This window comes from Squalius cephalus (assembly GCF_949319135.1).
Source record: "Squalius cephalus genome assembly, chromosome: 1".
Classification (NCBI taxonomy): Eukaryota; Metazoa; Chordata; class Actinopteri; order Cypriniformes; family Leuciscidae; genus Squalius; species Squalius cephalus.
This window is the reverse complement of record NC_137122.1, coordinates 12,000,104-12,027,940: the sequence shown is the minus strand read 5'-3', so window position 1 is coordinate 12,027,940 and position 27,837 is coordinate 12,000,104. Positions and strand designations below refer to the sequence as shown.

The 27,837-nt window shown below is 39.4% G+C and overlaps 1 protein-coding gene across 2 annotated transcripts; it reads right to left on the bottom strand.

The window, feature by feature from the left end:
- Positions 1-961: 961 nt before the first annotated feature.
- LOC307162145 (uncharacterized protein) lies at positions 962-27,837 on the bottom strand. Of its 2 annotated transcripts, none has more exons than XM_079877248.1 (5): positions 27,567-27,837; positions 8,893-9,964; positions 3,822-4,925; positions 2,519-2,613; positions 962-2,137 (listed from the first exon to the last, which is right to left on the bottom strand). In XM_079877248.1, exons 2-4 carry the CDS (start codon positions 9,957-9,959, stop codon positions 2,565-2,567), a joined length of 2,220 nt encoding a protein of 739 aa, XP_079733374.1. In that variant the 5' UTR covers positions 9,960-9,964; positions 27,567-27,837; the 3' UTR covers positions 962-2,137; positions 2,519-2,564. The 2 variants fall into 2 exon arrangements, with proteins under 2 accessions (XP_079733374.1, XP_079733373.1); XM_079877247.1 differs by having other exon boundaries at positions 2,519-2,616; positions 27,567-27,805.

Genomic DNA, 27,837 nt, shown 5'->3' with positions numbered 1-27,837 from the left:
TTAACTTGGGTTTTCTTTGTAAACAAAGCATAGTATGTGAATAGTACAGATTACTAGATTTTTACAATTAAGTTAAGACATTAAGTAAAGTTAATTAAAAAATGTTAGTAAGAACCACTGTTGGATTTTACAGTGAAGCTGAAGAAGAAGAGGATCAACTTATTTAAAGGGTGGAGACAACAACAATACCTGCAAACATCCAGGGGAGGTGGACAAATGAAGAGGTGGAACTAGTGATGGCTCACCCCAATTTGACCCATGCAGAGGCTTACAGTAGATACCTCACCACCTGTAAGCAAATGGGTTTAGTTAACTAAGCTTTAGGGTTAACTGAGGCTGGATTTGGTATAGTGAGGGCTATAATTTTCAACAACTATAGGGTAGAATTAGAGAATGATAGAATTATTCTCTGGCAAAGAAAAAAATAGACAGAAACAGAAGGAAAAATAACTCCAAATAGTCCAAAATTAGGAAATCAAAAATGATGTCAAAACTTATATAATGAGATGGAAATGTTATTGGCCATGGATCCAAGATTAGGTAGAGATCTCACAAAACAAAAAGAATATGAAAAAGTAGACCAAACAAATGACAAAATGCATTTGAGAAATTACAGTTGGCTGCCTTACTCTCAACTGCACCATGCTTAGGCCTATTACCGTATTTTCCGGACTATAAGTCGCACTTTTTTTCATAGTTTGGCTGGTCCTGCGACTTATAATCAGGTGCGACTTATATAACAAAATTAATTCAGACTGAGATGAACCAAGAGAAAACATTACCGTCTGCAGCCGCGAGAGGGCACTCTAGTTGGCGGAGTTGTTCAGAAGCGACACCAAGGGAAGAAGAAAATGATTTGGAATGAGATCGCGGGAGCTTGGTGAACTTGTTTACTGGTAAATTTCTTGTTGGACTCGCTGGCTTATGTTAATTTAGCCTATTCAGCCTCCCAGGTATATGCTCTTTTTTGCTATTGTGTAGCTGAATAACTGTTAATGTGCTGCGTTAACACACCGGACACCTATTCAGCCTGTTGTTCTGTGTGCTACTGTGTAGTTGCATAACTTGCCTATATTGATTAAATGTCTGTTCTTGGTCTTGGATTTTGTGAAATAAATTTCTAAATAAATGCGACTTATAGTCCAGTGCGACTTATATATGTTTTTTTCCTCTTCATGACGCATTTTTTGACTGATGCCACTTATACTCCGGAGCAACTTACAGTCCGAAAAATACGGTATTCTGAAATACTTAATCTATTAGAGTTTGAAATAAGAAAAAGAAAGAAGGGTTTATAACAACGGTGTTAAACTGAACATTAAGATCACTGACACACTTCTGAATAGTGTTTGCGTAGCTGTGTTGTGATGTTGTTTGTCTGGTTTCGTTTCATCCTCTTGTTTTATGTCTGTCATCCTGCTGATCCTAAAATGTGTTCCCTTGTCTTATGTGTCATATTCTGATTGGTTTATTGCCTTGATTGTGGTGTCCCTTGTCTAGTAATTAGTCTTGTGTGCATTTAAGCCCTCGTGTTAGCCTTGTTACTTTGTCAAGTATAGTTTCACTGTAACTGCTGTTGGTAAGCCATCTCCATGTTCTTGTTTTAAGTGTCATGCCACGCCATGCCTTCGTTTTATGTTATGAATAAATACTGCACTTGGGTTCTTCAACCTTGCCTCCAGTGGACTCTGTTACAGGAAGCCCCTGAAGCAAACACAATACTTGGCTATCAGAACCAAAATTTATAGAATTATTACTAGTGCAAGAAGAATCAGCAGAAAATAAAAATTGGACAATAACAATAAGTTTTCGATAAAATGATAATGAGTTGAATCAATTACTACTAGAAGTCTACGAACTAAGTAAAAATGAAAATGAACTAGGCAGCTCTCAAACAATGAAGAACTCTTCTTCAGCTCCCTGAACATGAAAGCTTAATTTTCTGGTGCTCTTCTTCTGAATGAGAAGGCAGAAGTGATTTCAGAACGAAGGCCCGAGTGAAACTCATCCCGCATTGATCACATGTGTAAAGTTTCTCTCCGCTGTGGATCCTTATGTGATTCTTCAGCCTTTTTTTACATTGAGGGCAGGTGACAGTTTTTTGCCTTTTTTACTTTCTCGTCCACGTCCATCAGATCTAAAAGAAACATTAAATCATGTGAGATTTCAAATGAGAAACAAATCTGAAATGAAAAGTGAAGCTCAAAGTCAAGATCACTGATGAGTTCAATTGTCATTTTAATCTCATCAAATCTGGTCGACAACTGCTGTGCACGAGTTTAATGTCATGAAGATGATTTGTGTTATAAAACACCAGTTTGGTCATGAAACTCTAGATGGCGCTTGACATTTAATCTGTAAGAAATCACATCGTTTCCGACACGGCACAAGCTGATTGGCTGCTGCTGCTTCCGCAACCAATTTGCTTGTTCAATATTTAAATAGTTTGGTTCAGTGTTTGCTTCAAGCTGGTCAAACAAAAATGTTGAAACTTTCTCTTGAGAATTAAAGCACCAACCTCTTTGTTCTTCAGTGTCATGATGTTTCATTCTGCAGGTTCTGGATCACTGGCATTCTCTCTGTCCTCTCCTTCCAAGATGCTTTCTGGCAGTTCTGCTAAAAACAAACAAGTTTCATTTCCAACAGATATGATGTGAGTAATAAATGTTTCAGACTAATCACATGTAAAAAACAAAAACATATTGAATCATCAGGTTTTGTCGAAGCCACAGCAACAAAACTTTTCTTTGATTGTTTTGATCTAAACCATATTTTCAAAACTGCAGATTTGCGGTTTGGCCGTTCATCCACACACAAACGCAGCATCTGAAACCAAACTTCTTTGAAAACTCCTGCCAGAGTGAAGATTTTAATAAAACCTGATTGCAGTGTTTGACATGTAGATGGTGAAAACGTAGATTTTAACTTGGTGACGTCGGAGAGCGTGCTATTATCTCTTTTGTTTGACGTCAGATTGTGCGCCACTATCTCCTTTGTTTACACGAGGCGAATCGCTCAAAAGCAACTATTCTAGAGATGAAAATTGTGTCATGCACACTGTGCGTGGACCCTTGCGTATGCGTAAAAACCTAAGCAGAAATAATCTGGAAACATCCCTCTTGCTCTTTATTTTTGATAAGCACCATAGCAAATAAAAAAATATGGATGACTGTTTGAAGAAATGAAAATACTGTTTGATGTTCTCCTTAATGCCCGGTACACACTGTAGGATTTTGGACTGTATCAGACAAAAGAGGACCAATCCTGGTTTCTGTGGCCGTGGCTCCCAAACCGTGGTGCTACGTCATACAGTGAGAGCCAAATAGTGGCTGTGATAAATTTCTAAAAGCAGCAGAAATTTAACATGATCAGCAGTGTTTGTTGCTACAGCCTTTCTACTGACTGGCCAAAAAATGCTAAATCAAATGGAGTAAGGATCAACACGACAGAGTGCTAAAACCTAAAACTATTTTCCTCAAGCTCTATTTGCAAAATTGACATACCAAGATGGCCTCTTCCCAAGCCATGACCTCTTTCGCTTCCTCTTTAATTCAACGCACATAAAAGCCACAATTACTGTGCAATTCACCTTGCCCTATTTACCATTAGCAAATGCTGATGACGTTTAATTCTTCTATACTAACTTGCGTCATAGCCTATGATTTTTTTTTTTTTGCATTGGTCTGAACAGACGAATCTCATGAGAATTTTGCGCCGAACATTCGTGTTAGTGTGAAAATGTCCTGTCACTCATCGTGGCTGTTAGGAAACTAACTTAGAAGAGACATTTGCTTCTCAGCACATAAAGATGAACTACTTACCGTGATCTCAGACTGCGTTTATGTGGTTTCTCTGCTGTATGGATCTTCATGTGTAGTTTAAGGTGACTTTTAAAATAGAAACTCGCTTCGCACTGATCACATGTATGTGGCTTCTCTCTGCTGTGGATCCTCTCATGTGCTTTCAGATTTGATGGTTGACTGAATCTCTTGTCACAGTGTGAACACTTGTAAGGTTTTTCTCCAGTGTGAATACTCTGGTGCCGTTTTAAATTCTCCGCTGCAGTAAAAGTCTTCTCACATTTAAAGCACATGTACTCTCTCACACCAGTGTGAATTTTCTCATGTACTTTTAAATTTCGCCGCAGTGAAAAACTCTTTCCACACACAGAACATGAGTGTGGCTTCTCCTTCGTATGAACTGTCAGGTGTGCCTTCAGGGCTGATGCCTGAAGAAATGTTTTGCCACATTGATCACATGTGAAAGGCTTCTCTCCGGTGTGAACTCTATTGTGAAGTACAAGACTATGTTTGAGTGGGAAACTCTTTCCACACTTTTCACACATAAACGGCTTCTCTCCAGTGTGGACCCTCATGTGTCCTTTAAGGTATGCTGATTGACTGAAACTAATCCCACACTGATCACACGTGAACGGCTTCACTCCAGTGTGGACATTCATGTGCCCCATAAGATATGTTTTATTTGTGAACCTCTTCCCGCACTGATCACATGTGAAAGGCTTCTCTCCAGTGTGGATCATCATGTGCCTCTTAAGGTTTGATTTGCTTGGGAAACTATTTTCACACTGGTCACATGCATACGGCTTTTCTCCTGTATGAACTCTCATGTGAAGCTCAAGACTTTCTTTGTATGCGAAGCTTTTCCCGCACTGATCACATTTGAAGGGCTTCTCTCCAGCGTGGATCCTCATGTGACGCCCAAGACTTGCTTTAGCTGTGAAACTCTTTCCACACTGAGTGCAGGTGAATGATTTCACGTCTATTTTCTTTAAAAATGTCTGTTTAGTCTTTGAGCGACTCAAAGGTTTTTCTCCAGGTTTGACATGATGTTCCTCCTCCACTTCACTCAGTTCTTCACTCTCCTCGCTCACTCTGTCCTTTTTATCCAGATGCTGTCTGGTAGTTCTGCCAAAAACAAACAAGTGTCATTTCCCACAGACACGGTGTAAGATGAATAACAAATATTTCAGACTAATCATATAAAACATTTTTTTTTTTAAATCCTGAATCCTCAGATTCAATGAAGCCATTGAAAAACACAATTCTATGGATAAAACACATCTGAAAATAATGGAGGTCACACGGTGAGCAGCTGCAGGAAATGTACACAAGCCAAGTTTTCCTCAACATGAAAATGCTTCACATCAAATGCTTTGAATAACACAGTTTGCCTTGGACGCTGAACAGATGCCTATGTTGTTTACTCTGATGTGGTATTATTACAATTAATAGGCTACTCACTCAGATGAGTATTATTAGAATGGTATTCAGTATACAACGTGCACTGTCAATTGTTTAATGGAAGTAGAACATCAACTAAACAAATGCCAAATTATGAAAAAGGCATTTAAATATGTAAAGGAAAATCCTTAAAAAACGCATTAAACTGGCAGTAAGAACAAATATAGCTGCAAGCACCAATTATTGGGGTCAAGCATAACAGATGCAAACAATGGAGCTAGCAGCAGACCAACTGCAAAAATTAGTAAATAAATCTAATAATTTTAAGCAAAAAAGTTCACAACTCATAAATACATTGAGTAGTAATGAGTTCCCTTTCGAAAGGGAACTGACACTGTGTCGATGACGCTATTGGGGAAGGACCTCCACATGAACCGGAAAAACTGAAAAACTATCCAATCACGGCAATCGAATTTGACCGGAGACAGCCTATGACGTCACTACTAGTGCGACCCGGAAGTGTAAAAGGGGCACCTAGAGAACATGTCATCCTCTTTTCGTCTTCAGGGACTGTTTTGTCTGATTTACAATTACCTGACACAACATCAGGAAGATCAGGCTTTTCCTAACTGAGCATGCAACACAACTTATCGAGCAGGCTCTGGTCATTTCTAGGCTTGACTACTGCAATGCTCTTCTGACTGGACTTCCATCATGTGCAACTAAACCTCTACAAATGATTCAACACGCTGCAGCTCGTCTTGTCTTCAACGAGCCCAAGAGGGCCCACGTCACTCCTCTGTTCATCTCTCTGCACTGGCTACCTCTCGCTGCTCGCATCAAGTTCAAGGCATTGACGCTTGTTTACAGATCTACAACAGGCTCAGCTCCCTCCTACTTTCTCTTGCTCCTACGAGTCTACATCCCTACCTTAAGCCTACGATCGGTCAACGAGCGACGTCTCGTGGATCCATCACAAAGAGCCAGAATGTTCTCATTCACGGTTCCATGCTGGTGTAAAGATCTATCCACCCTCATCCGAAATGCAGAATTCCTGACAACATTCAAAAGGCAGCTGAAAACCCATCTACTGTATGTGTGCACGCAGAGAAAACCATCTCTCAGAGAGAGTGCGAGTACTAGATAGTTTAAAATTGCTGAGTGTAGTATCGCCACCTGCAGCGCACTTGATGCTTGCCTTGTGCAACACATTTTGAGAGATAAGAGAGAAGACGTGAGTTTGAGAGAGGCGTTTCTCTTTTACACCCGTCAGAAGCTTGCGAGGGTGAGCTGCTGGATGAGGATGTGTTATCTCTTACATCCTCTGATCCGGCAGCAAGTGCTCTGCTGGCACCTAGCCCAATAGAGCAGGAGATGACTGATGAGGGTGAAGAAGAGGTACAACCTGAACCCTCACACACCCTCCCTGTCCCGCGAACTGTTGGGTGTTATGGAGCGCGCTTCAGCTGCCGTGGGAGTGCGTGAAGGAAGGACCTGTTCGCGGCAGGTTGGATGAGCGGTTCCTTTCTGACCATGGAATAACCCATATTCTGCACGCATCTATCGTCAGCAGCGGGCAAACTAGGCTGATGTTAAGGGGATGCGTGAACGTGTATATCTCGCTGCTGGAGAAGCATTGACACTTAAAGCTCTGGCCCTGCCGGCAGGGCATACACGGCAGCAGGTCAAGCCAACCTGCTAAAGGATTTGGACAAGGGTCAGGGTCTTTAACCTGATGCAGTGGATGAGCTGCACCGCACCACAGATCTGCCTCAATTGGAAGGTTAATGGCAGTGATGGTGGCCACGGAGAGACATCTGTGGCTGAACCTCGCTGACATCGGGGAGAAAGAAAAGGGTCTTCTCTTTGATGCCCCTATTCGCCATCTGAACTTTTCAGCACCTCCATTGAGACGGTGGTGAAAAAGTTCAGAGAGGCGAAGGCACAATCCGAATACACACCCAGAAAGCCAGGGGGGCCTGGGCTATCCCAGTTTGAGGATCGGAGACAGGGCCAGAGGTTCAGGATCGCCTCTTGCGCTCCTCCTCCTACAAAGTAGGTCGCAGAGAAGGCGCAACTCAAGGAAGAAGAGGAATCTGAGGGAGGTGATCCAACACAGGCACACCCAGTGTCAGTGAGGGATCCCCTTCCTCTTAGGGTGAATAACATCCAGCCTCACCTCTATTCTTCCTCTCCCCCAGGCGCTTCTTACATCAAGCCTGAAGCCTGGACAGATGATGATATTTTCCGATTAAACGGAATGCTTCTGAAGGTCCGGAGTCGGGTTTGGTAGTGAGTGCACCCTTTCTAGCTTTTGGGTGGTAGGCCTTCATTCGAAGAATAGAATTTAGGCCACCGCTCTATGAACAGCAGGATAATCTTGGTAGGTCTTTATATAAGGTTAAACTTTAGACCTCGGCTCCCTGTTTAGAAAGTTTTAAGGGGTATGTTTGATAGGAAAATATTAGAATTAGGATATTAGGGCCTTCAGTTAGTAGCTTTTTTATAGGTAGGCTTGCATACCTTATCATAGACTTCCTTGTGTTAGAGTCATCAGGTTTACTGTATGTAGTAGGTGGTGCCAATCTTGGTCACCCAGTGATGTACAGGTTGGCTTCATCTCAGAGAAATCTCTAGTGAGGTGTTAGATTTTGGTGTATTTGGCCGAGCAGTGGTGTGGGTGGCTCGCCAATGTATTAGATTTCTCCAATACATAAAATAAGTAAGCTTGACCAGAGTTCTTGTGGGGAGAATAATTTATTGAAGGTTTGTAGTGTAGCAGTCCTTCAGCAGCGATGTTAGCATGTCGCCCTTCAACAATCTTAACCCCAAAGTTCTGTGTCTTGAGACAGAACTTTGTACATGAAGACATAGCCTATGGGCTACAAACAATAGAAACCTGTTAGGACCTCCCACAGGAGATCGATCTAACTTGCTAATCCACTCTGAGCAATGCTGATTCTTTTTATTTATTCACACCAATCAGTTTCTATGGGCCATACATCTGAATGGGTCATTCATCTGTATGGGCCATTTGGCACACACCTTTGCAGACACAGACAGAGTGCATTACATCTGATACACAGTCACAATGTAAATGAATCTGATGACTGAAAATCTTTCAGAGGCCACCATGCATGAGAGCCTCAAACATATTCTGTTTCGCGTGAGAAGGCTACCTCCCATTTGGGGGTTTTCTCCCTAGGCCACCGTTTTGTATAAAGCTCCAGTTAGACCAACCAAGCATTGGCCCGCATCGGGCCACCTTGATAGCCACCTTGTATTTGTATAGCAGGTCTCCTCTCACTTCTGAGAGTTGGTTTGAGACTTTAGCTTGGAACTCAAATGTAAGATATTCAAGTGCCATCCCCACAAGCGATGCCGGGACATCCCTAGTAATGATCTTAGAGGATTGCCGAAATTGCAGTCTGTAGCAGGCATGACAAGCGGGTGTCAAAAACAAAGTTGCATAGCGCTATTTTTTCCGCTTTACCAAGAGCGCCACCTACTGTCAGAGATTGAATGTGCATTTACTGCCATTATTTTGCATTGGTCTGAACAGACAAATCTCATGTGAATTTTGTGCCGAACATTCGTGTTAATGTGAAAATGTCCTGTCGCTCCTGGTGGCTTTTAGGAAACTAACTTAGAAGAGACTTGGTTGATCAGCATATAAAGATGAACTACTTACCGTGATTTCTGTGGTTTCTCCACTGTATGGATGTTCATGTGTAGCTCCAGGTGACTTTTAAAAGCGAAACACTTCTTGTACTGATCACACGTATGTGGCTTCCCTCTACTGTGGATCATCTCATGTGTTTTCAGATTTGCAGACTGACTGAATCTCTTGTCACAGTGTGAACACTTGTAAGGTTTTTCTCCAGTGTGAATTCTCTGGTGCTGTTTTAAACTGTACGCTGTAGTAAAAGTCTTCTCACACTCAAAGCACATGTACTCTCTCACACCAGTATGAATTTTCTGATGTAGTTTTAAATTGTGTCGCAGTGAAAAACTCTTTCCACATTCAGAACATGAATGCGGCTTCTCCTTCGTATGAACTGTCAGGTGTTCCTTCAGGTTTGATGCACCAAAAAAAGATTTGCCGCATTGATCACATGTGAACGGCTTTTCTCCGGTATGAACTCTATTGTGAATTCCAAGACTATGTTTGTGTGTGAAACTCTTTCCACACTGATCACACGTGAACGGCTTCTCTCCAGTGTGGATCTTCATGTGCCCCATAAGACTATTTTTTTGTCTGAAGCTTTTCCCGCACTGATCACATGTGAAAGGCTTCTCTCCAGTGTGGATTCTCATGTGCCCCATAAGATTATTTTTTTGTGTGAAGCTTTTCCTGCACTGATCACATGTGAAAGGCTTCTCTCCAGTGTGGATTCTCATGTGTGTCTTAAGGTTTGGTTCACTTGAGAAACTCTTTTCACACTGATCACATGTGTACGGCTTCTCTCCAGTGTGGATCCTCGTGTGCCCTTTAAGGGATGCTGAATGACTGAATCTCTCCCCACACTGATCACATGTGAAAGGCTTCTCTCCAGTGTGGATTCTCATGTGCCTCTTAAGGTTTGGTTTGCTTGTGAAACTCTTTCCACACTGAGTGCAGGTGAAAGATTTCTTGGCTCTTCTTTTCTTTAAAAATGTCTTTTTAGTCTTTGAGCGACTCAAAGGTTTTTCTCCAGGTTTGACATGATGTTCCTCCTCCACTTCACTCAGTTCTTCACTCTCCTTGTTCACTTCCATCAGGTCTGAAATGAAAGAAAAAAAAATATTTTTAAAAAATTGAATTTCAGTACATCAAAATAATTATGAAGAGAAATATGAAGTGAAATGACATAAGACAGCACTGATGTAAAAATTATGTAAAATATTATTAACTTTTTGACTATTTTCATAAATTAATTCATCCCTGAAACTTTCCATGAATGAGATGCATTGATCTTACAATTTTTTTTTTTTTTTAATATCATAGGCTAGGGCTGTGCAATTAATTGAATTTTGATTTTGGTTCCCAACGATCACCAAAATAGTACAATCGAGTAAAAACAATTATTTTGCCATGTTCTGTTTTGCAAGAACACTCTTATTTTGTCTTGTTTTCTGAACGACACGCGCACTTCCGCCCCTCCCGAAGCCATAAACTCTCTCAGCTTGAATGTTTAAACTGATAAGACTTAAAGAAGTGAAAATGATCAACTTTAGTTGCGATGCAATACTGGCCGATTGTGCAAGTGACAATTCCGTCATGTCCCGACTCCTAAACGCGAGAGTGTAGACGCTTTTGACGAGACAGAGAGAGAAAAGACGCAGCACCGCTGAACACTCACGCGGTTTGTGAAATTGCGTCTTTGCAAAAGTTTTAAAATGATAGATTTGTTTTTATAATCTGTGTGGATTAATTTAGGCTACTCATACAATCTACTTGCTAAAGTGAATCAATGTTTGTGGGGGAATTTCCTGCATTATAAGTGGTAGACCTGCAGGAAAATTAAAATACTTGAAGTATTATCTGTTATATTATTTATTTCAATAGTTCAAAAAGTACAAAAAATGTTCAAATTTCACATTTTTTAAGAATTGTTGAAAGGTGTCCTTTTAATAAATGCAACACATTCCCAAAGTCATGTGAAATAATCATGTTACATAATCGTGATTTCAATACTGACCAAAATAATTGTGATTATTCCATAATTCCATAATTAAGCAGCCCTATCATAGGCACAAATATGCATAATTGCCTACGTCCTATTTAAAATAAATGACTTATAGGCAATTATGCTATGAGGCTAACTGGCATTAAAAATATACAATAGTTCCATAATTTTTATACCAACATTTAGATTGATAAAAAATGCATTTTTCTAAAAACATTTTACATTTTTAAGGGCTGGACTTTTCGTTGCATTGACTTACATTCATTAGGGCTGGGACGATACATCTATCTACCAATTCAATACTATCACGATACTTGGGTGTTGATAAAATATGTATTGTGATTTTTAAGAATCGCGATTCTAGAAGTATTGGTCAAGTATCTTATTGGTCAAGCCAACCTGAGAGGTGGGACTTTTCTCAGGCTTTATAGAGCATCTACACGAGAGGACTCTCTCAACCAGAGTCAAGGACAACATCGAGAGATTGTCACAATTTCTTCACTCAATGCAGAAGCCAATCACAACTTCAACTATCGATTCACAGAACCAATGAGAACATCTTCAAAGATGTCATACCCTGCTTCCACTGCAAATGAGAAGATGCAAGTAACTCGCATTTTAAAGAGAGGTTTAATAATAAGCGGTAGATGTCTCTTATGAGGTGCTTTGAAAGATGAAAGCTGATGGTTCTTTTCATAGTTAATTAACTTTTCCATAGTTTAATTTCCTGCTTCTGGTTTCATTCTGTCATTTTCATTTTACCCATGTATGTGTGATTGTGTCTATGTGTGTTTAGAATAGTTGTGTTTTACAATTTCTGATCGTGTGAGACACTCAACAGTGTGCATACTATGAAATAGGGGTCAACCGATATGTGTTTTTCAGGGCCGATGCCAATACTGATTATTACAGATCAAGTAGATTTTGAACCGATAAATAGGCCTATGTCTTGTGTAAAAATGTAAATTAATGTCAAAATTAAGAATAACCAAGGGTTTTGACATACTTTCTTTAAATGCTTTTAAACATATCTTTAAATCTGATATTATTATTAATACTACTACTACTACTACTAATAATAATAATAATAATAATATGAAGATGTTTTTAGTACCGTTGCAGCCTGTGCAGCCTAGTGTTGTTGTTGTTGTGGAACACGTGTTCGACGCACGCTGCCCCTAGAGTCATTTTCCAGCTTTACGATCAAAAAGTGGAGACATAAAAACATACTCCGTCATTTTGTTTATACAGGACATCATTCAAACGGCAAAGTGTTTAAGTTACTGTTAATTAAAATTTTAAGGAAAACAAATATATTAATCTGAAATGTAGGAAATTAATTTTCAATTCATTCAGGTACAATTACCAAACATATCTCAAGGTCTTTTTGTCTTTTTATTAATTTAATTAATAAATTAACTATATAAACTATTGTCAGTGCACTACAAATAAACGGGTCATATGCCTTTACTTTATTAATAAAACTTATTTAAAAATACAAGGCTTAAGTAATTTATTTTCCTTTGGTGGTACAGCCTGAGATATGCACAAGCCTTCTGCATTTTTGTTTTGCTTTTCCCTCCATTGTACCAAACTCGTACCGAAACCGTGATGTCTGAACCGAGGTATGAACCGAACCGTGACTTCTGTGTACCGTTCCACCCCTACTGTAGACTTTTAATTTAAAGGGATACTTCACCTCTGGAAAGATGAATGTGTATTTAAAATAGGTCATTTATGTAGAAGAAATGTGAAGAATTGTTTTAATTTGGAGCTTTCTAGACTGAGAAAAGCCAGAAAATGTATTTTTGGCTCATGTGGATGAAAGACACCAACTCCCAGAATGCACTTGCTTCGCTGCCCTAGGAGGCCACGCCTACTGGTAAGAGAGCGCAGTTTAAAACAAGGTTAGGCTACAAGTGAGTCTCCGTGAAGAGTCTGCCTGGGATTTCGGGATCGCCCAAAATGTCCAGGATTCGGCTTTTGCGTTCTACAGTCGCCATTCATCATGTTTACTGTGGCGAGCAGGACGAGGCTGACGGCCGCGGGAGAACGGCGCGAGGCTGGTGGCGCCGGTCTCGCAACGGAGGTGCGGGAATTTTCTTAGCAATGTTAAAACGCACTTCAACCGATCACTTGTTTAGCGTTCATGTAAACACTACATTCAGATTCACCGATCGGAATGAATTCAGTTAGATTGAAACAAGAGGTGTGCATGTAAACTGCGGCGACCGCAGAACGCAAAAGCTGAATCCCGGACATTTTGAACTATCTCGCCCGCCGGACAAGTCAGGGAAAAGGAGGATGGTAACCCCTACTTACTCAGCTTTCTCCTACTTACTCAGCTTTCTCCTACTATTCAGCTTTCTCCACAGAACAAGAGCATGCTAGCTTAGCTTCCAAAGAAAGACGGCTGACTGTGTGTACATTCTGTGAGTGAGATCCCACCCTGTATGGGTGGGTTGAAAACATGCGGAACAACGCCTTCTACTGGCTGTAGTCTTTAGCCTCTGGACAGAAAATCCTCCGATGACGCAAAATGACGATTTTTGCGTCATCGGAGGATTTTTTCCAGACAAAAAATACATAAATCTCTCCTCTCAGGGGGATATGAGGGTGGAAAGCATGGTCATTCGAAAATACTACAGGTTTTCTACTAATACAAAGCTTAATGCTAAATCCTGAAGTATCCCTTTAACTGTACAAGTGCAGATTGGTCAAGTGTGAAATTTTGTCTATCTTAAGTAATTATTTGTGTTACATTCTTTCAAATAGAGGTTAAAAACAAGCACATATCAGCCAAATATTGGCCAAAATAAATTGGCAGCATTTATCAGCCATCTGCCGACCCGGATTGCAAAAGATCAGCATCGGCCTGAAAAAAACACATATCGGTCGACCTCTAACACGGACTGTCCGTCACGCATAATAACACTGTCATTGTTTTGTTATAAGCAAGAAAATGTAAATAAACATTAAGTTTAAAGTTACAGAAGATAAACCTGCTTTACTTTTAGTCAGCATTTCAGAATTCTAATGTGTTCCAGGATTATGCATTTCTTATGTGTTTCTATTTAGGTCATGTTCACTTTAAGATCGCATGGTTCTAAATGTCCTATTACGCGATCCGTAGTTGGAAAGTAAACACTCAATTTTGAACCATGGTGAACAGACCGTTTCAGCGGCCTGTTCAAGTCTGTTATATTCATGGCATATCTGTCGACTTTTCGTGTCTGACGTAGCGTCGTCGGTACGTATAGGCCTACTTTGTTTAGTGAGATTGTCTCATATATTAGTGTTAAAATGAGTACAAACGAAAATGTAACAGTAATAGTGCAAATTAGCCTTTATTCATGTGTAATTTGTCCTTGCTCTTTGTGTGTTGCAGTTTCACCTTTTCTCTGTAACTCCAATAAACCTGTAGAACTAAGAATTAATCTGCAGAGTCTTGGTGTGGGGAAAAAGTTTAGCTGGCTGTCAGGATATTAAGTAGGACATATTGAGGATGGCAGAGTCATGAAGGCTACAAATGCACACTTCAGAATATCTGACAGCTGGATCTGATTAAATCTGCAAGGTTTGTGAAATTAAATGTTTATTAAAGATTTGTTTAAATTATATATCCGAATATGGAATTGATAAACAGCGCCATCTTGTGGGTGTTTTGAGAATCCTGCCATTGCACCAGAGACAACAACAACTTCGTCCACAGGTAAAGTATATGTAGCCTACTACTTGCTTTGCTTTAATTATTCAACTTTTATTTAACATAACAGACACTCAATATACACTCAACTATCTTTGAAGAGGAGAAGAAAAAAAGAGATGCTGAAGAGGCAAAGACATCAAGCCACATTCAAGCTTCTCTTCCTATGATGATTGGAAAAGCAGACAAAGTGGAAGACGTCCGATGTCCGCTCAGAAACACTGGACGGGATGATTACAGAAATGATAGCTACAGACAATCAGCCTTTCATCATGGTTCAAAATAAAGGCTTCCAGAGACTCAAGCCAACTGCAGAACCAAGAAATACTCTAAAGAGTGAGTTCTACCGCACAGAGATGTTCCCCAGTGTTCACAACAGTATTGTTGAGAAGGTTAACCCTCTGAGGTCTGAGGTGTTTTCTGGGCCCTGGAGGTGTTCTGACATGCTCTGACATTTCTGGTTATTTCTGTTACTTGTGACATTTTCATGGCTAAAGTCTAATTACACTGTATTCAGCACAAACTCTGCTACAATAATATATCAGCAGCATGTATGTAAAAGTTTGTAGTTTTGAGATAATGACATTTATGCGTGGTTTGTGAAAATACAAAAATAAATTCTCACTGAAATAAGGTCATGAAACCCATACTGATTATTTATTCACAAGACTTTTGAAAATTGTATGACGTAGCCTAGAATATTTGCTCTAAAACTATGTGAGAATCACCCTGACTGCTCATTCAGAGAAGACAATATATTGATTTAAAAATTTTACGACGTGTTTTGTGTGATAAAGCAATATGCGAAGGGGCGGATCATCTCATTAATATGAAAGCTTTCCACACCTGAGAAAGACAAAGAACCTCCCTAATGGCCCTATTAGGAGCTTATCAGGGCCCATCATTCTGACCAACCTTGCACAAAGAATGAGGAGATTTAAAAAAGAATGGCTTTTAAAATTGTTTGGATTTATTTACAACACAACATAATCCAAAGATACACAACAAAAAAGTACCATGTTCATGTACAGAGACATGTACTGTGAACGTTGAAGTCAGCAGGACTCAGTGGCATCTAGGCCCTGAAAAAAAAAAAAAAAAAAAAAAAAATGAACATACTGATATCAAGAGAAAGGCCTGCACGATTTTGGGAATACATTTTAGATTTTTCTTGTTAAAATTGTTTTTTAAAATTCACAGAATACACACACACACTCACACAAATGTTTCCAACAATATATTATACAGTATAATGAACACCAGGTTTGTTGTGCCTTGTAGGTATAGGCTATGCACAGTGCTGCATAAAATAATAACAATATAGCAGCCTATATATATTTTCAAAAAGATTTCAGTAACAACCAAGCTAGAGAAAAATATATTGATTATCATGTTACTTCAAATGTTTCCATCCATTATGATGATATGAAATGAGATAATAATAAAAACATGAAGCCGTTTGGTGCGTTTTGCTTTCATCCAAAATATGATGTGTACATTCAAACGCGATCGCGCAGGAAAATATGATACATTCAAACGCGATCGCGCTCAAATATAAAACATTATGGTTACCATATACATATCTACGTTTGAGCAGATATCCACAAACACAGTAACAGTAAACACGGGTCTAAATATTATAATATTCCCCATATATCTAGCAACAGTTCAACTGCAACGTGACATTTATGCAACAATAACAAACTAATATGTAAGAATTTCTTACCTTACACCTTTCTTGTCTTCAAATATCGTTCTTTTTCTTCTGAGGTAATTCCAATGTAAGCTCACCGCGCGTCTTTCAAACTCGACGAAAAGTGAAGTGAAGTGTTTTGTTGTTGAGGTAATGAGCGAGACGCGGTCCATGTGGAGATTTGCATGTGAATATCTTTTGCGCGAGTGGGCGTGGCCAAATTAACTGTAATGAGGAAGCGTTTGAGAAGCTGGACATCTTGTTGGTTTTATACAAATTACTTAAACAGAGAATATTTGTTTTCGTTTTGAATCCGATCATTTAAAAGTACACACTTAAATGTTTATAAAGGTATATGGCTCATAAATGTGTGACAAGTATTCGCTGAGTTTTGTTTCAGTTTATAGACGTGCTCAAGAAAAAAAAGTTCACCGCGACGGAGAGGCAGAACGCACACCCTGTTTATTTTCTTTATTTTACAAAAGCACAATGTTTTGGTTTGATTGTAAGTGGACACATACAAAAGGAGAAATATCACAGATTCTTTTTTTATATTTCTTTTTTCTGTATGACTATAAATGACTGAGTAATTTAAGTTTATAGTGCTACAATGTGGAGAAAATCCAGCAAAACGCGCCGGCGCGTTTGTCGACCTCAGAGGGTTAAAGCACTGCTAAAGCCCGATAAAGCAGGTTATAAGTTGGCTTTAACCACAGACTGTTGGTCCGGTACAACTGAACCCCTAATGAGTCTAACATGCCATTTCACTGATGATCAGTGGATTCACAAACAAGTCATTCGAAACACAAAAGCAATGATTGGATCACACACGGGAGTACATTAGTGAGATGTTTTTGGGCATGCTGGAAGAATGGGAAATTTGACATAGACAGAGTGGTTCTTGTTCTCAGGTACAGTGGTGCTAACATTGTTAAAGCAATTCTGTCAGTAATTAAAAATTCTGTCAGTAATTACTCGCCCTCATGTTGTTCCAACCCCGTAAGACTTAAATACAATCATAAAGACCTACACGAACAATTCAAAACTAGCCAAACAACAAAACCAAAAACAGAGTAGCAAATCTAAAACTTTGCCATCACTACAACAACAGTCAATTGCTCAGAGTTTTGCGAGTGTGACTCCTTATGAACATCCAAACGCCACAGAGAAATCACAGCGGCCATAACTCGTTATTTGGCGAAGGACATGATGCCTATAAACACAGTGACTAAAGAAGGTTTTGTGAGCCTGATAACCAATTTGGACCGAAGATACCAGATTCCATCACGGACTTATTTTTCGCAAGTCGCCATTCCAAAAATGTATGACGCATGCAGGGAGACCGTGGAATCAGAACTGAGTCAAGTTGAACACTACGCGTGTACCACAGATCTTTGGTCCAGTCGAACGACAGAGCCCTACATCAGCCTCACTGTGCACTTTCTGGATCAAGACTTTGAACTTAAAACGCGATGTCTACAGACAGCCTACTTCCCTGGACAGCACACCGCAGAAAACATTGCCTGTGGACTAAGTGATGCTTTGGCCAGCTGGCATTTGCGGGAAGAGCAGCTGGTTTGCATCACCACCGACAACAGGGCAAACGTTGTGAAAGCCACAGAACTCACCCACTGTGTCAGACTTCAGTGCTTTGGCCATAGGCTGCATCTTGCCATTGGTAAGTGTAAATTATATATTCTTTACATAAGGGATAATAGAGCGAGGCCGTAACTGCTTATTACATGTCTACCTTCCAAATAAATAGTTTGACACAAAATATTGATTTATAAACAATTGTATTGCTTCCGCTAAAGAAAATAGTACGTTCCATCTCTACGGCTAGAATCCTGTGTCCATGGCAACGCTCAATATGGCGTCAATATGATGTCGGTTTCTGATGTCTATAAGATGTCAGGTTCTGAAGTCAATATGATGTCGGTTTCTACAACCAAGCCACGTAATAAATGGTACTATTGTAGGCTATTGCAAGTATTATTTTATTACCTGAACAACAGACCATATTAGTCATATCATAAGATGATTATATCTGCCCTGGTTTATTACGTAATAAAATTTTTGTCAGTTGCACTGTGTTGACAAAGATCGAGTTACGGGCGGGGAAAAGCATGTGATGTCATGTAGGCAACTGTCTGAATATTATTAAGTTGAAATAAACAATAGCAAACACTGAGCACTTGTAAAATTAAGCATATTAATTTAAGTTGTATTTCCCCACTGCATGGTCAGCATTTATCTAACAGGGCTAGTGCCTTTAGTACTGGATTATCACTGTGTAAGAATTGTAGTTAATTATGCAGCCTTTGAAATATTACTTTATTACAATAATTAAATAATTATATTATTATAAAATTTTATTTTATTTAGTTAAATTATTATTAATTATAAATAATTCAATAATAATTCAATAATTGGCTACAATGATTACTGGTAGATGGAATAGTTTGTAACAATTTATTTCTTATCTTCTTTCCAGGAAATGCTGTTAAGGATGACAGCCGCATTGACCGTGCTGCTGGGCTGTGCAAAAAATTGGTGGGACATTTTTCCCACAGCTGGAAGCAGAAGACGGCACTGAAAAAAGCACAACAGGAGCACAACCTCCCTGAGCACTCACATTACAGAATGTCCAACTAGGTGAGGCTCAAGGCAAAAGATGATTGAGAGGGTCTTGGAGCAGTGGTGGGCCATTTCTGATGTCCTATCAGCAGACCGGAAAACACGGCATCTGGTTCTGACCTGGATGTGCTAGAGTCTGTAAACCTGGCATTAGGCCCTTTGCAGGAATTTACTGTTGCTCTTTCCGGGGAAATCTATGTCAGTGTTTCATATGTGAAACCCGTCCTTCATCTTTTAAAGACATCGGCTCTTGTAGAAAAGGAAGATGACACAGATTTAACCAAGTCCATTAAAGTGAAAATCCTGGATTACATGAATACAAAGTATGATGACCCAGGAACACAAGAACTTCTGGACATCACATCCTTCATGGACCCCAGGTTCAAGGTCACCTACATCAGCAGTGAAAAAGTTGAGGACATCAAGAACAGGATCATGTCAGAAATGAAAGACTCAGCACAGAAGGAGGGGACACCTTCTTAGAACACAGAGGCCCAGACCATGGAGCCACCCAGTGAAAAAAAGACAAAGCGATCATTGTGCAGTTTGCTCAAAACAAATCCAAGCCCCACTCCAACCGCATCTTTCATGCATCTGGAGCAAGCTGTTGAAGCTGAACTTAACAGCTACTTGTTCTCCCCCATCATTCACAGTGAAGCAGACCCTTTAGCCTGGTGGGAACTCCACCAGGTCACCTACCCTAAGCTGACCAAACTTGCTCCAGGGCTCCAGACTGCGACCAAATGGTCGCATTTTGCGACCAAAATTTGAGAGTGTGCGACTGAATTTTACATCCAGTCGCACATGTGCGACCAGTAAATTTGCCTCCCCCACCCTCCGTATTTTTTTTATACATTAAACGTGGAAGGGGCACGTCAATGATCAATTAAATGAGCAATGAAATAATCAATGAGACGCGAGCGCACACGCACGCAAACACACACACACACACACACACACACACACACACACACACACAAACTCGCACACATACTCATGAGACGCGAGCACACACTCGCATCTCATTGAGTGATGCCTGTCTGTGAGGCGGCCAATGCGTGTGAGAAGAATAAGGAATGGCCACTGTAAGTGGCTAAAATGTGTGGAGGGGGAGGGGCCTAGAGATAAATGAGCGCGCGTAAACATCTGTGGGAAGGAGCGGAGACAAATATGATATGATATGATATGTGCGTGCGTCTGAGCTATGAGCAAGCGAACTATTGATTCGTTCTTCCGACCTGCGGCTAGTGTGCCAGTGCCAGAGTCTACAGTGTCACCGTCGGATGATGATGCAGAGTCAGAGGTTGGTGTGGCGAAAAAAGCCCGCACTCACCATTTTCGAGAAGAGTGGCTGAAAGAATTCGGCTGGCTGAGATACTATAAGCAGTCTAACTTTATGAACTGCGAATACTGCAGCAGCTACCCCAGAACTGCGGGGAACACAAAGTTTGCTGATAGTACAGGCACTTCGCAGTTCAAACGCAATACACTGATTAAACACAATCTCAGCCTAAAGCATCGCGTGTGCCGGGACATGTTTATAAGTCAAAAAGCAACGCCACTGCCGGTTGCTTTTAGAAGACAAATGACTGTAAATCAGAGCGCAGATGAGGCAGAGATGATGTTGAAATTTAATACGGCCTACTTCGTTGCTAAGGAGGAACTACCCTTCACCAAATACAAAAGCCAGCTCGACCTTCAAAGGAAGAATGGCTTAAAACTTAACGAAACATACAACAACGATACAGCATGCGCACAATTCGTTGGAGTAATTGCGGATACTCTGAAGGGGAAGACTTACACGAAAATCAAGGATGCTCCGTATTTATCAATTATGATCGATGGGGACACCGACGTTTCAACAAAGGAATGCGAAATCATATACGCAAGGATCCTAAACGAAGGGAAACCAATGAATATTTTGATTGGCCACATCGAAGTGAAACATGCACATGCTCAAGGTAAGTTATGTTTTAATTCAAATTATGTTTAGACCTATATCACTAACTTATTTAGCTGTCTTTACTTTGAATATTTAAAAGAGGAAATAATCACTTAAGGTGCCGTAATGGCTGTGCCTCAAGGTATGTTTTAATTCACATTTTGTTTAGACCTATTACTAACTTCTTTAGCTGTCTTTACTGTGAATATTTATTAGTTTAAATAATCACTTAAGGTTCCATAATACTTCAGCTGTGAGGTATGATGATGACAGAGGGAAAAAACTGTTCAGGCAACTGGTGTTTTCGTCCAGTGTAAGACATAATTTTACACCATTGTCATGTGCTTGCATTTTAAGGTGTATATGATGCCACCAAAGAGGCCTTTCAGCATCTAGGGACAGAAACAGGGTGGTTAGAGAAGACAGTTGCCATGGGAGCTGATGGTGCAGCTGTCAACCTCGGGCATAAAGGAGGGGTAATAGCCCTCCTCCAAGCTGAGGCAGGGGCTTTTATTGTCCCTTTTCATTGCATGCCACATAGGTAGGTTAAATGTGAACCTTCAGAATAAAGATAGGGTAGTAACCAAAACAATGCATTTTTAATTTTAAGTTTAATTCATTGTAATTGTAGACTGGAGCTGGCAATGCTATCTGTACAAAGGAAAATTCCGATGGTGGATCATGTCTACGATCTTCTCAACATGGTTTGGAAGACATATCACTTTAGCAGCAAGTCTATGAGAGAACTACGAGCACTTGGAGAGGAGTTGGGTGTTCGTGTAAATGTACCAGGTAGTGTCAGTGGGACACGCTGGCTACCACATGTGAACCGGGCCCTCCAAACCTTGCTAAAACCTGGAGGAAAGGATAAACATCTGCAGAACCCTGGCCAGTTCACAGCAGTGTATTACCACATGGAACATTTGACTGCATCATCCACCAATGCTGATATTGCTGGGAGATCAAGGAAGGTCTGCATTTAATTTCAAAATGATTTCATATTTGGGAGGCATACAAAATAACTGATGTTAGTGGTTAGTAATTGGTTATGTCTTGCAGGTCAAGAAGATGATGGAAGATGGAAGCTTTGTGGGTTTCTGTCACTTCTTGGCTGACTTGTTTGAGGCCATAAGTAAATTCAGCTTTCTTCTCCAAAGAAATGATGTTATTTTGCCTCAGGTAATGTTGACATGTTAAGAAGAATATAGTTAAACAAATAATTTTAATCAAGGAATATGTAGCTTTTACCCTTGTTTTTCACAAGGATTTTTTTTTACAGGCTGTGAATGGGATTGAGAATCTCCTTGCAACTATTGAGGCCATGTCAGTGAGATGCAAGCCAGGTGGTAGGCTGGCAGAATTACTGGCAGACCTTCAGGCCCAGAGAAGACAACAAGAGGGTGAGGGGGAGACTCACCTTTTGTACAAGTTTCAGGTGAGCAGTTTTTTTTTAAAGTGAATTTTAGATTTGGAGTTGATTTATTTATTATTATTTTTCTTGTCTAAATGCTGAATGTTTTGTGAACCCAGGGGATCACCATCAAAGGTGAAGCTGCTGGGCTGGGAAAGGAAGGGCTCTCCATGGCAAGCACACCTAAGCTACAACAAGCAGTGAGAGCAACCATCGACTGCACTTTGCTTCATTTAAAGCAAAGATTCAGCAGTCTGCTTTGTAAGTGAAAGCACATAATTATATATTTTAAAAAAATCTGTGAAAATAAGATAAGCTATCATAATTTTTCTTTTTCTCTCAACTCTGTACTTCTATTCCTTGATAGATGAAGAGTCTACATCAGCATCAGCAATGGCAGTGAAGTCATTCAAGATATTCAGTCATGATTCCTGGCCAGCAGAGCAACAAGAGCTGACAGACTATGGTGCAGAGGAGCTGGACTTCCTGCTAGACCACTTTTCCTCTGTCTTAACAAGGTTAGTGACTCTTTTTAAATTATCATAAAGATATAAAAAGTATAACACAGAGCAACATTTCAAACATCTACTTTGATCCTTAACCTAGATGGTTTGGTCAGTTTTTCATTTCACTCTTTCAGAAATGGCTGTGATTTCAATCTGGCAAGAGAGGAGTATCAATCCATGAAGATATTCATTTTTAGGAACTACATGGACAAGTCTTACCATGCCTTATGGGGGATGATGGTAACTAAGTTGCCATTCTGCTCTGATTACAAGGTACCCCATTATGATCATATCCTTGTTAATTTAGTTAGTAATTATTACTTTTTGATTAAATAAAAAAACCTACAATAATGATCCATTCTTTGTAGAACATCCTACATCTTGTTCACATCATGCTGGTCCTCCCGGTCTCCTCTGCTATATGTGAAAGGGGATTTTCTACTCAGAAGAGGATTAAATCTGATGTCAGGGGGTCCCTGCATGTAGACACTGTGGAGGACTTGATTCGAATTAGCATGGAGGGACCTAGTTTACAAGAGTTTGATGCCAAGGAAGCTGTACAAACATGGTTCAGTCAGGGTAAAAGGTCTAGGAGGCCAAATTACAAGGGCTGGCCTTCTGAGCCTCCTAGTGGAACACAGGAGGATCTGCTCTAAGGGGGAGTGAGTAAAGGCTCAAGTTGGTTAGGTCTACATGTTCTAGTGGAATGTTATTGGCCAGTGCCCTTAATGTTTACATACATTTAAGTATTGTTTGTAACTGTGAAATGACTGAAAGGTTACTAAGCACTTTGTTACTAAGCATTTTTTTTTTCTGAATGTATGGTATTTTGTTTACTATTTGTACTGTCATGACAGCGATGGTGCTGTCAGTTTACCTTGTTGTTGCATCTTCAAAAGTGCAGAATAAAATGTGACACTGAATTTGAAACAGCACATTGTAATTTCTGCATCTATTATCAAAGTATTTATTAGTAATACAGTGGAAATTAGTAGATTTGGTTAGCATGTTGATTTACGGTGTGCGCCCCTAAATTTTCTGGTTGTGCCCCTAAAATTTTCAGTTGGGGGCCACTGTGCTCCTAGTGAAAAAAGTTAGTCTGGAGCCCTGTGCTCGGAAGTATCTTTGTATACCTGCAACCAGTTCTCCCTCCGAGAGGCTCTTCAGCACTTCTGGGAATGTGGTAACATGTCAACATACATGTTTGAAACCTAGCAAAGTTAACATGCTGGTTTTCTTGGCCAAGAACTTGCCCTAAAGAGATAACCAAGACAGTAACTTGTCCTAAGGGGCATAATATTTGTTTGATGGTTTTATGAGCCATTACAGTTATTTTAAATGGCCATTTTTATTTATATTTATTTATTTGAGTATAAAAGTTTACAAGAAAATATTTTAAAAGGAGCAGGGGAAATTGAACTTTAATTTTTTATAGTTATAATGCCTCATTTATGTGCATTTGAATATCTATCGTGAGTCATATCATCATCGCAATATTAAACAATGTTATCGCACATCGCAGCTTTTCCTCATATCGTGCAGCCCTACCTTACACAGTACCTGCATTAATGACACATCTTCTCTATTGAAGCCAAAATATTGCAATATTTCAGATGTAGTTCTTTTTAGGCACAGGTTCTTTGCTGTTGTCATTTTCCTCGCTTCTCTACTCCTGCCATTAGTTTTAATTTTCCACTCTCTGCTCTGAACCACTAGGTTCCCTTTTCGGCCCAATCTAGCCAATAGCATAATAGCACCTACTGGGGAGGCGGGTATAAAGATAGTAAGGCTCCATCTGATTGGTTGAATTTGGATAAACAACCAATGCATGCAACACACAAATGCTTGGCACATAAAATAAATGTAATTTATCGCACCTCTCTGCAATACATATATTGCATACTATTCAGTGTTTCCCACACAGATTATTTCGTGGCGGTGTGCCACAGAATCAACACTGGCCGCCACATATTGCGTTTCGTTTCGTTCTTTATTTAATTTTTTACGCTATTTAAAACACGCAGCGTATTCGTTCAGCTGCATTTCCTTTCCCTGCTCTCCCTCCGTCTCTCTGTCACTCACACGTCTCTCTCACATTTTCACACACATATATACACACACACACACAGACAGCTCCTCCCCTCCGTGCACACCGCGTCTGTCTCCATGAAAACGAGATCATCAGAGATCAAAAAATATTTTATATTCTGAATCAAATGTTATTCAGACACGACCCTTAGCAAACAAGCGATTGCGCCTTCTTTAGTAAGTTAACTAACGTTAGTCGCAAGTTTACAATAAAATGCAGTTGGGTTGTCGAGTTCAAAACACTATATAAGCTGTTATGTCATTTTTAGGGTGTTAAATGTGTGGATTTTGGGTTGGGTGTGTGGATTCTGTTAAAGGTGTGAAGCATTTTTTATTCATATTTAATATAATAAAGTTCTATGTAACAAATTATTAACGAAGGAATTATTTTGAAGTTGATGGGTCTTGGATAGATTCAGCAGTACCTTCTATAGAAGGATGGGCAAGCCACTTGAATGGTGGAAACAAAATGAGAAAAGGTTCCCCATTCTGGCTCCTTTGCCCCTCACCATCTTCAGTGCCCAGTGAGCGAGTCTTCAGTGAAGTGGTGGGAGCCATTTATGAAAACAAACGAAGCAGGCTTACAGGGCAGAATGCTTAAAGACTCTGTTTTCTACACTACAACCTAGTTCTGCTCAACTGGGAATATTAAGCTACACTAAAATAGCTATGCAATTTTTTTTTTTTTTCAGGTCATTTAGATTTAAAAAAATTTTCCCAATTGGTTAGAATATTTTTTGTGCTTTATTTTTGACCTGTTTGTTTACTTCTTCAAAGCTTTTATTTTTAAACAAAGACACTTTAGTAACAGTGCACTTTATTTTTTTATGTTTGGCAGACCCTTCTATTTATTGGTGTATAAATATGTTTTTTTTTTTTTTTTTATGTATGTATGCATGTATGTATGGAGGGAGTGATTGTTATAAATAAAATGGTTTGTTCAGTTCAGTTGTGTTGTAATAATTGTGTCGTAATAATTGTGTCAAAAACAGAAAAAAATGTTGTCCCGACAAAGCCTTATTTGATTGGTTATTGTGATTTATGAGTGATGTAGATGTGACAGGGCACATGTTACCTGAGGGAGAGAAAGAGAAAAGAGCTCCTCCCTCGCGCGCTTACTCTCTCTGTCTTCAAACTAACAGCAGTGTTTTCTCTCTCTCTCTCCCTCCCTCTCACACATATTACGGTAATCAAAATCAACTTAACCAACACAATGTTAAAAGGCCGGACAACCGAATCAATGTTACACGTGACGCATTCTGAGATTTTTTTGCCTAAATTACCGCTGGGTGTGAATTGCGCTCAAAAAACATTGCCTCTTCTCTGACAAGCGTTACGCACATGATGCAGCTGACATTAACCACACGTTCAATAAACAAAAGAGTATTTATATATTTATCCAGTAATGAAGTCTTTCTGTGTTGACAAGAATCTTTTGCGATGTCTTAACAGCCGGGATTTGCACACAGTGCATCCACTAAAGTCCGATTTGCCACCATCCCCTAATAATTCCTTTGAACTGATTCATTTTAATGACTGGTCAAAACAACTGATCTGTCCAAAACTGAACTATGGAAATATGGTGTATAATCATTTACTCAGAACACCTCTGAAATGAGAATGCTAGTGTGCTTACCCCATTTAGCAAGAGTTGTTAGTTAGAAATTTAAGCCTTAATAATTCACAGTATTTTCAGGGTATTGATATTGTCTGAGTAGTAAATTGCTTGAATCAATTAGTTCAGACTGAAGTGAGGTGAAACTAGAAAAAAGCAAATTGTTGTTAGCTAGCTGCTACTTTTATTCAATTGTATATGGTAGAAAATTAGACTATTTGTTAAAATAAACATTTTAATACTACTTTTATTATTGATATGATTATATACCAAAATCATTGTTATATGGTGTTTAGCATGCTCTCTAAATGCATGACTTTTATAAAAAAAATAAAATAAAAAATAAAAAACCTTTCTGATTTCACTTCTCCCAACAAAATTGCAGATTGCATTTATTCAGATAATTGTTTTAACTAATTGTATATCAGCGAGGGGTAGGAATTGTTGGGAACCTGTATTGTACAAAGTGGGACTCGCAACAAACTTGCCCTTTCATTCTTTGTGTTATTGTGCTTTTACCCTAGTTTGTAGGGTATAGATGTCTGTGAGCATTCGTGTTGTGAATAAATGTTAAAATGTAATACAACAAGTGTATTTGATGTCACATAACATAACTGACTGTAGCAATTTACTCTGTATATCATCAACATGTCACCACTAAAGCCTTGTCTTGCATGTGTACTAATACTATATTTTCAGATTATGACTAGTATGCAGGCAAGTACAGGTTTATCATGGACAAACAACTTTTCTAGCAGGAATGCTATAGAAAGTTACCATAAAATAAAACAAAAAAGTTGCAATAAAACAGAAACAGTGCAAAACAATTTGGACCACAGGTTCATTACAGGAAATTTCAAGTATTACTGCAGGAATATGACAGTAGCACAAGAATATCACAGCAATATTACCTGCTACATACAATACAACAAAATACTGTGGTAAAGCGTCCCAAAAAACAAACACAACACTACACACTTACACAGATTCATGTGGTACTTTATATCACATGGAATAACGTTACCACAGGAAATGTTTGCAAGGGGTGTCTAAAGCTTTGTTGGTCATTAAAGATGAATATAAAATATATACACCAACCTGCTTGTTCCTCGTGTTTTATTCTCCAGGGTTCTGGTTCTCCTCAATCTCCTCTTTTAACAAACACGATCTTCTCAGTTCAGTTGCAGCAACTCCACATTCTTGCTCGATTCAAAACTTCTGGTAACGTCTATGAGAATGGGAATATTACAGGCATGTATTCACTCGACTCAAAATCTTTCTGGACTAAAAGTACAGCTTGTATGAAGCCAGTAGCACGATGTATAACACCAGAGATCAAGCTGTAAACTCATCTTGAAAACAAACGCAT

Coding starts and splice junctions, on each gene's coding strand:
- LOC307162145 (XM_079877247.1), bottom strand. CDS start 9,959: ATGGAAGTGAACAAGGAGAGTGAAGAACTGAGTGAAGTGGAGGAGGAA. Junction 4,926..8,892: donor GAGAAACCACAGAAATCACG/GTAAGTAGTTCA, acceptor TGTTTTTGGCAG/AACTACCAGACAGCATCTGG. Junction 2,617..3,821: donor AAACGCAGTCTGAGATCACG/GTAAGTAGTTCA, acceptor GTTTGTTTTTAG/CAGAACTGCCAGAAAGCATC.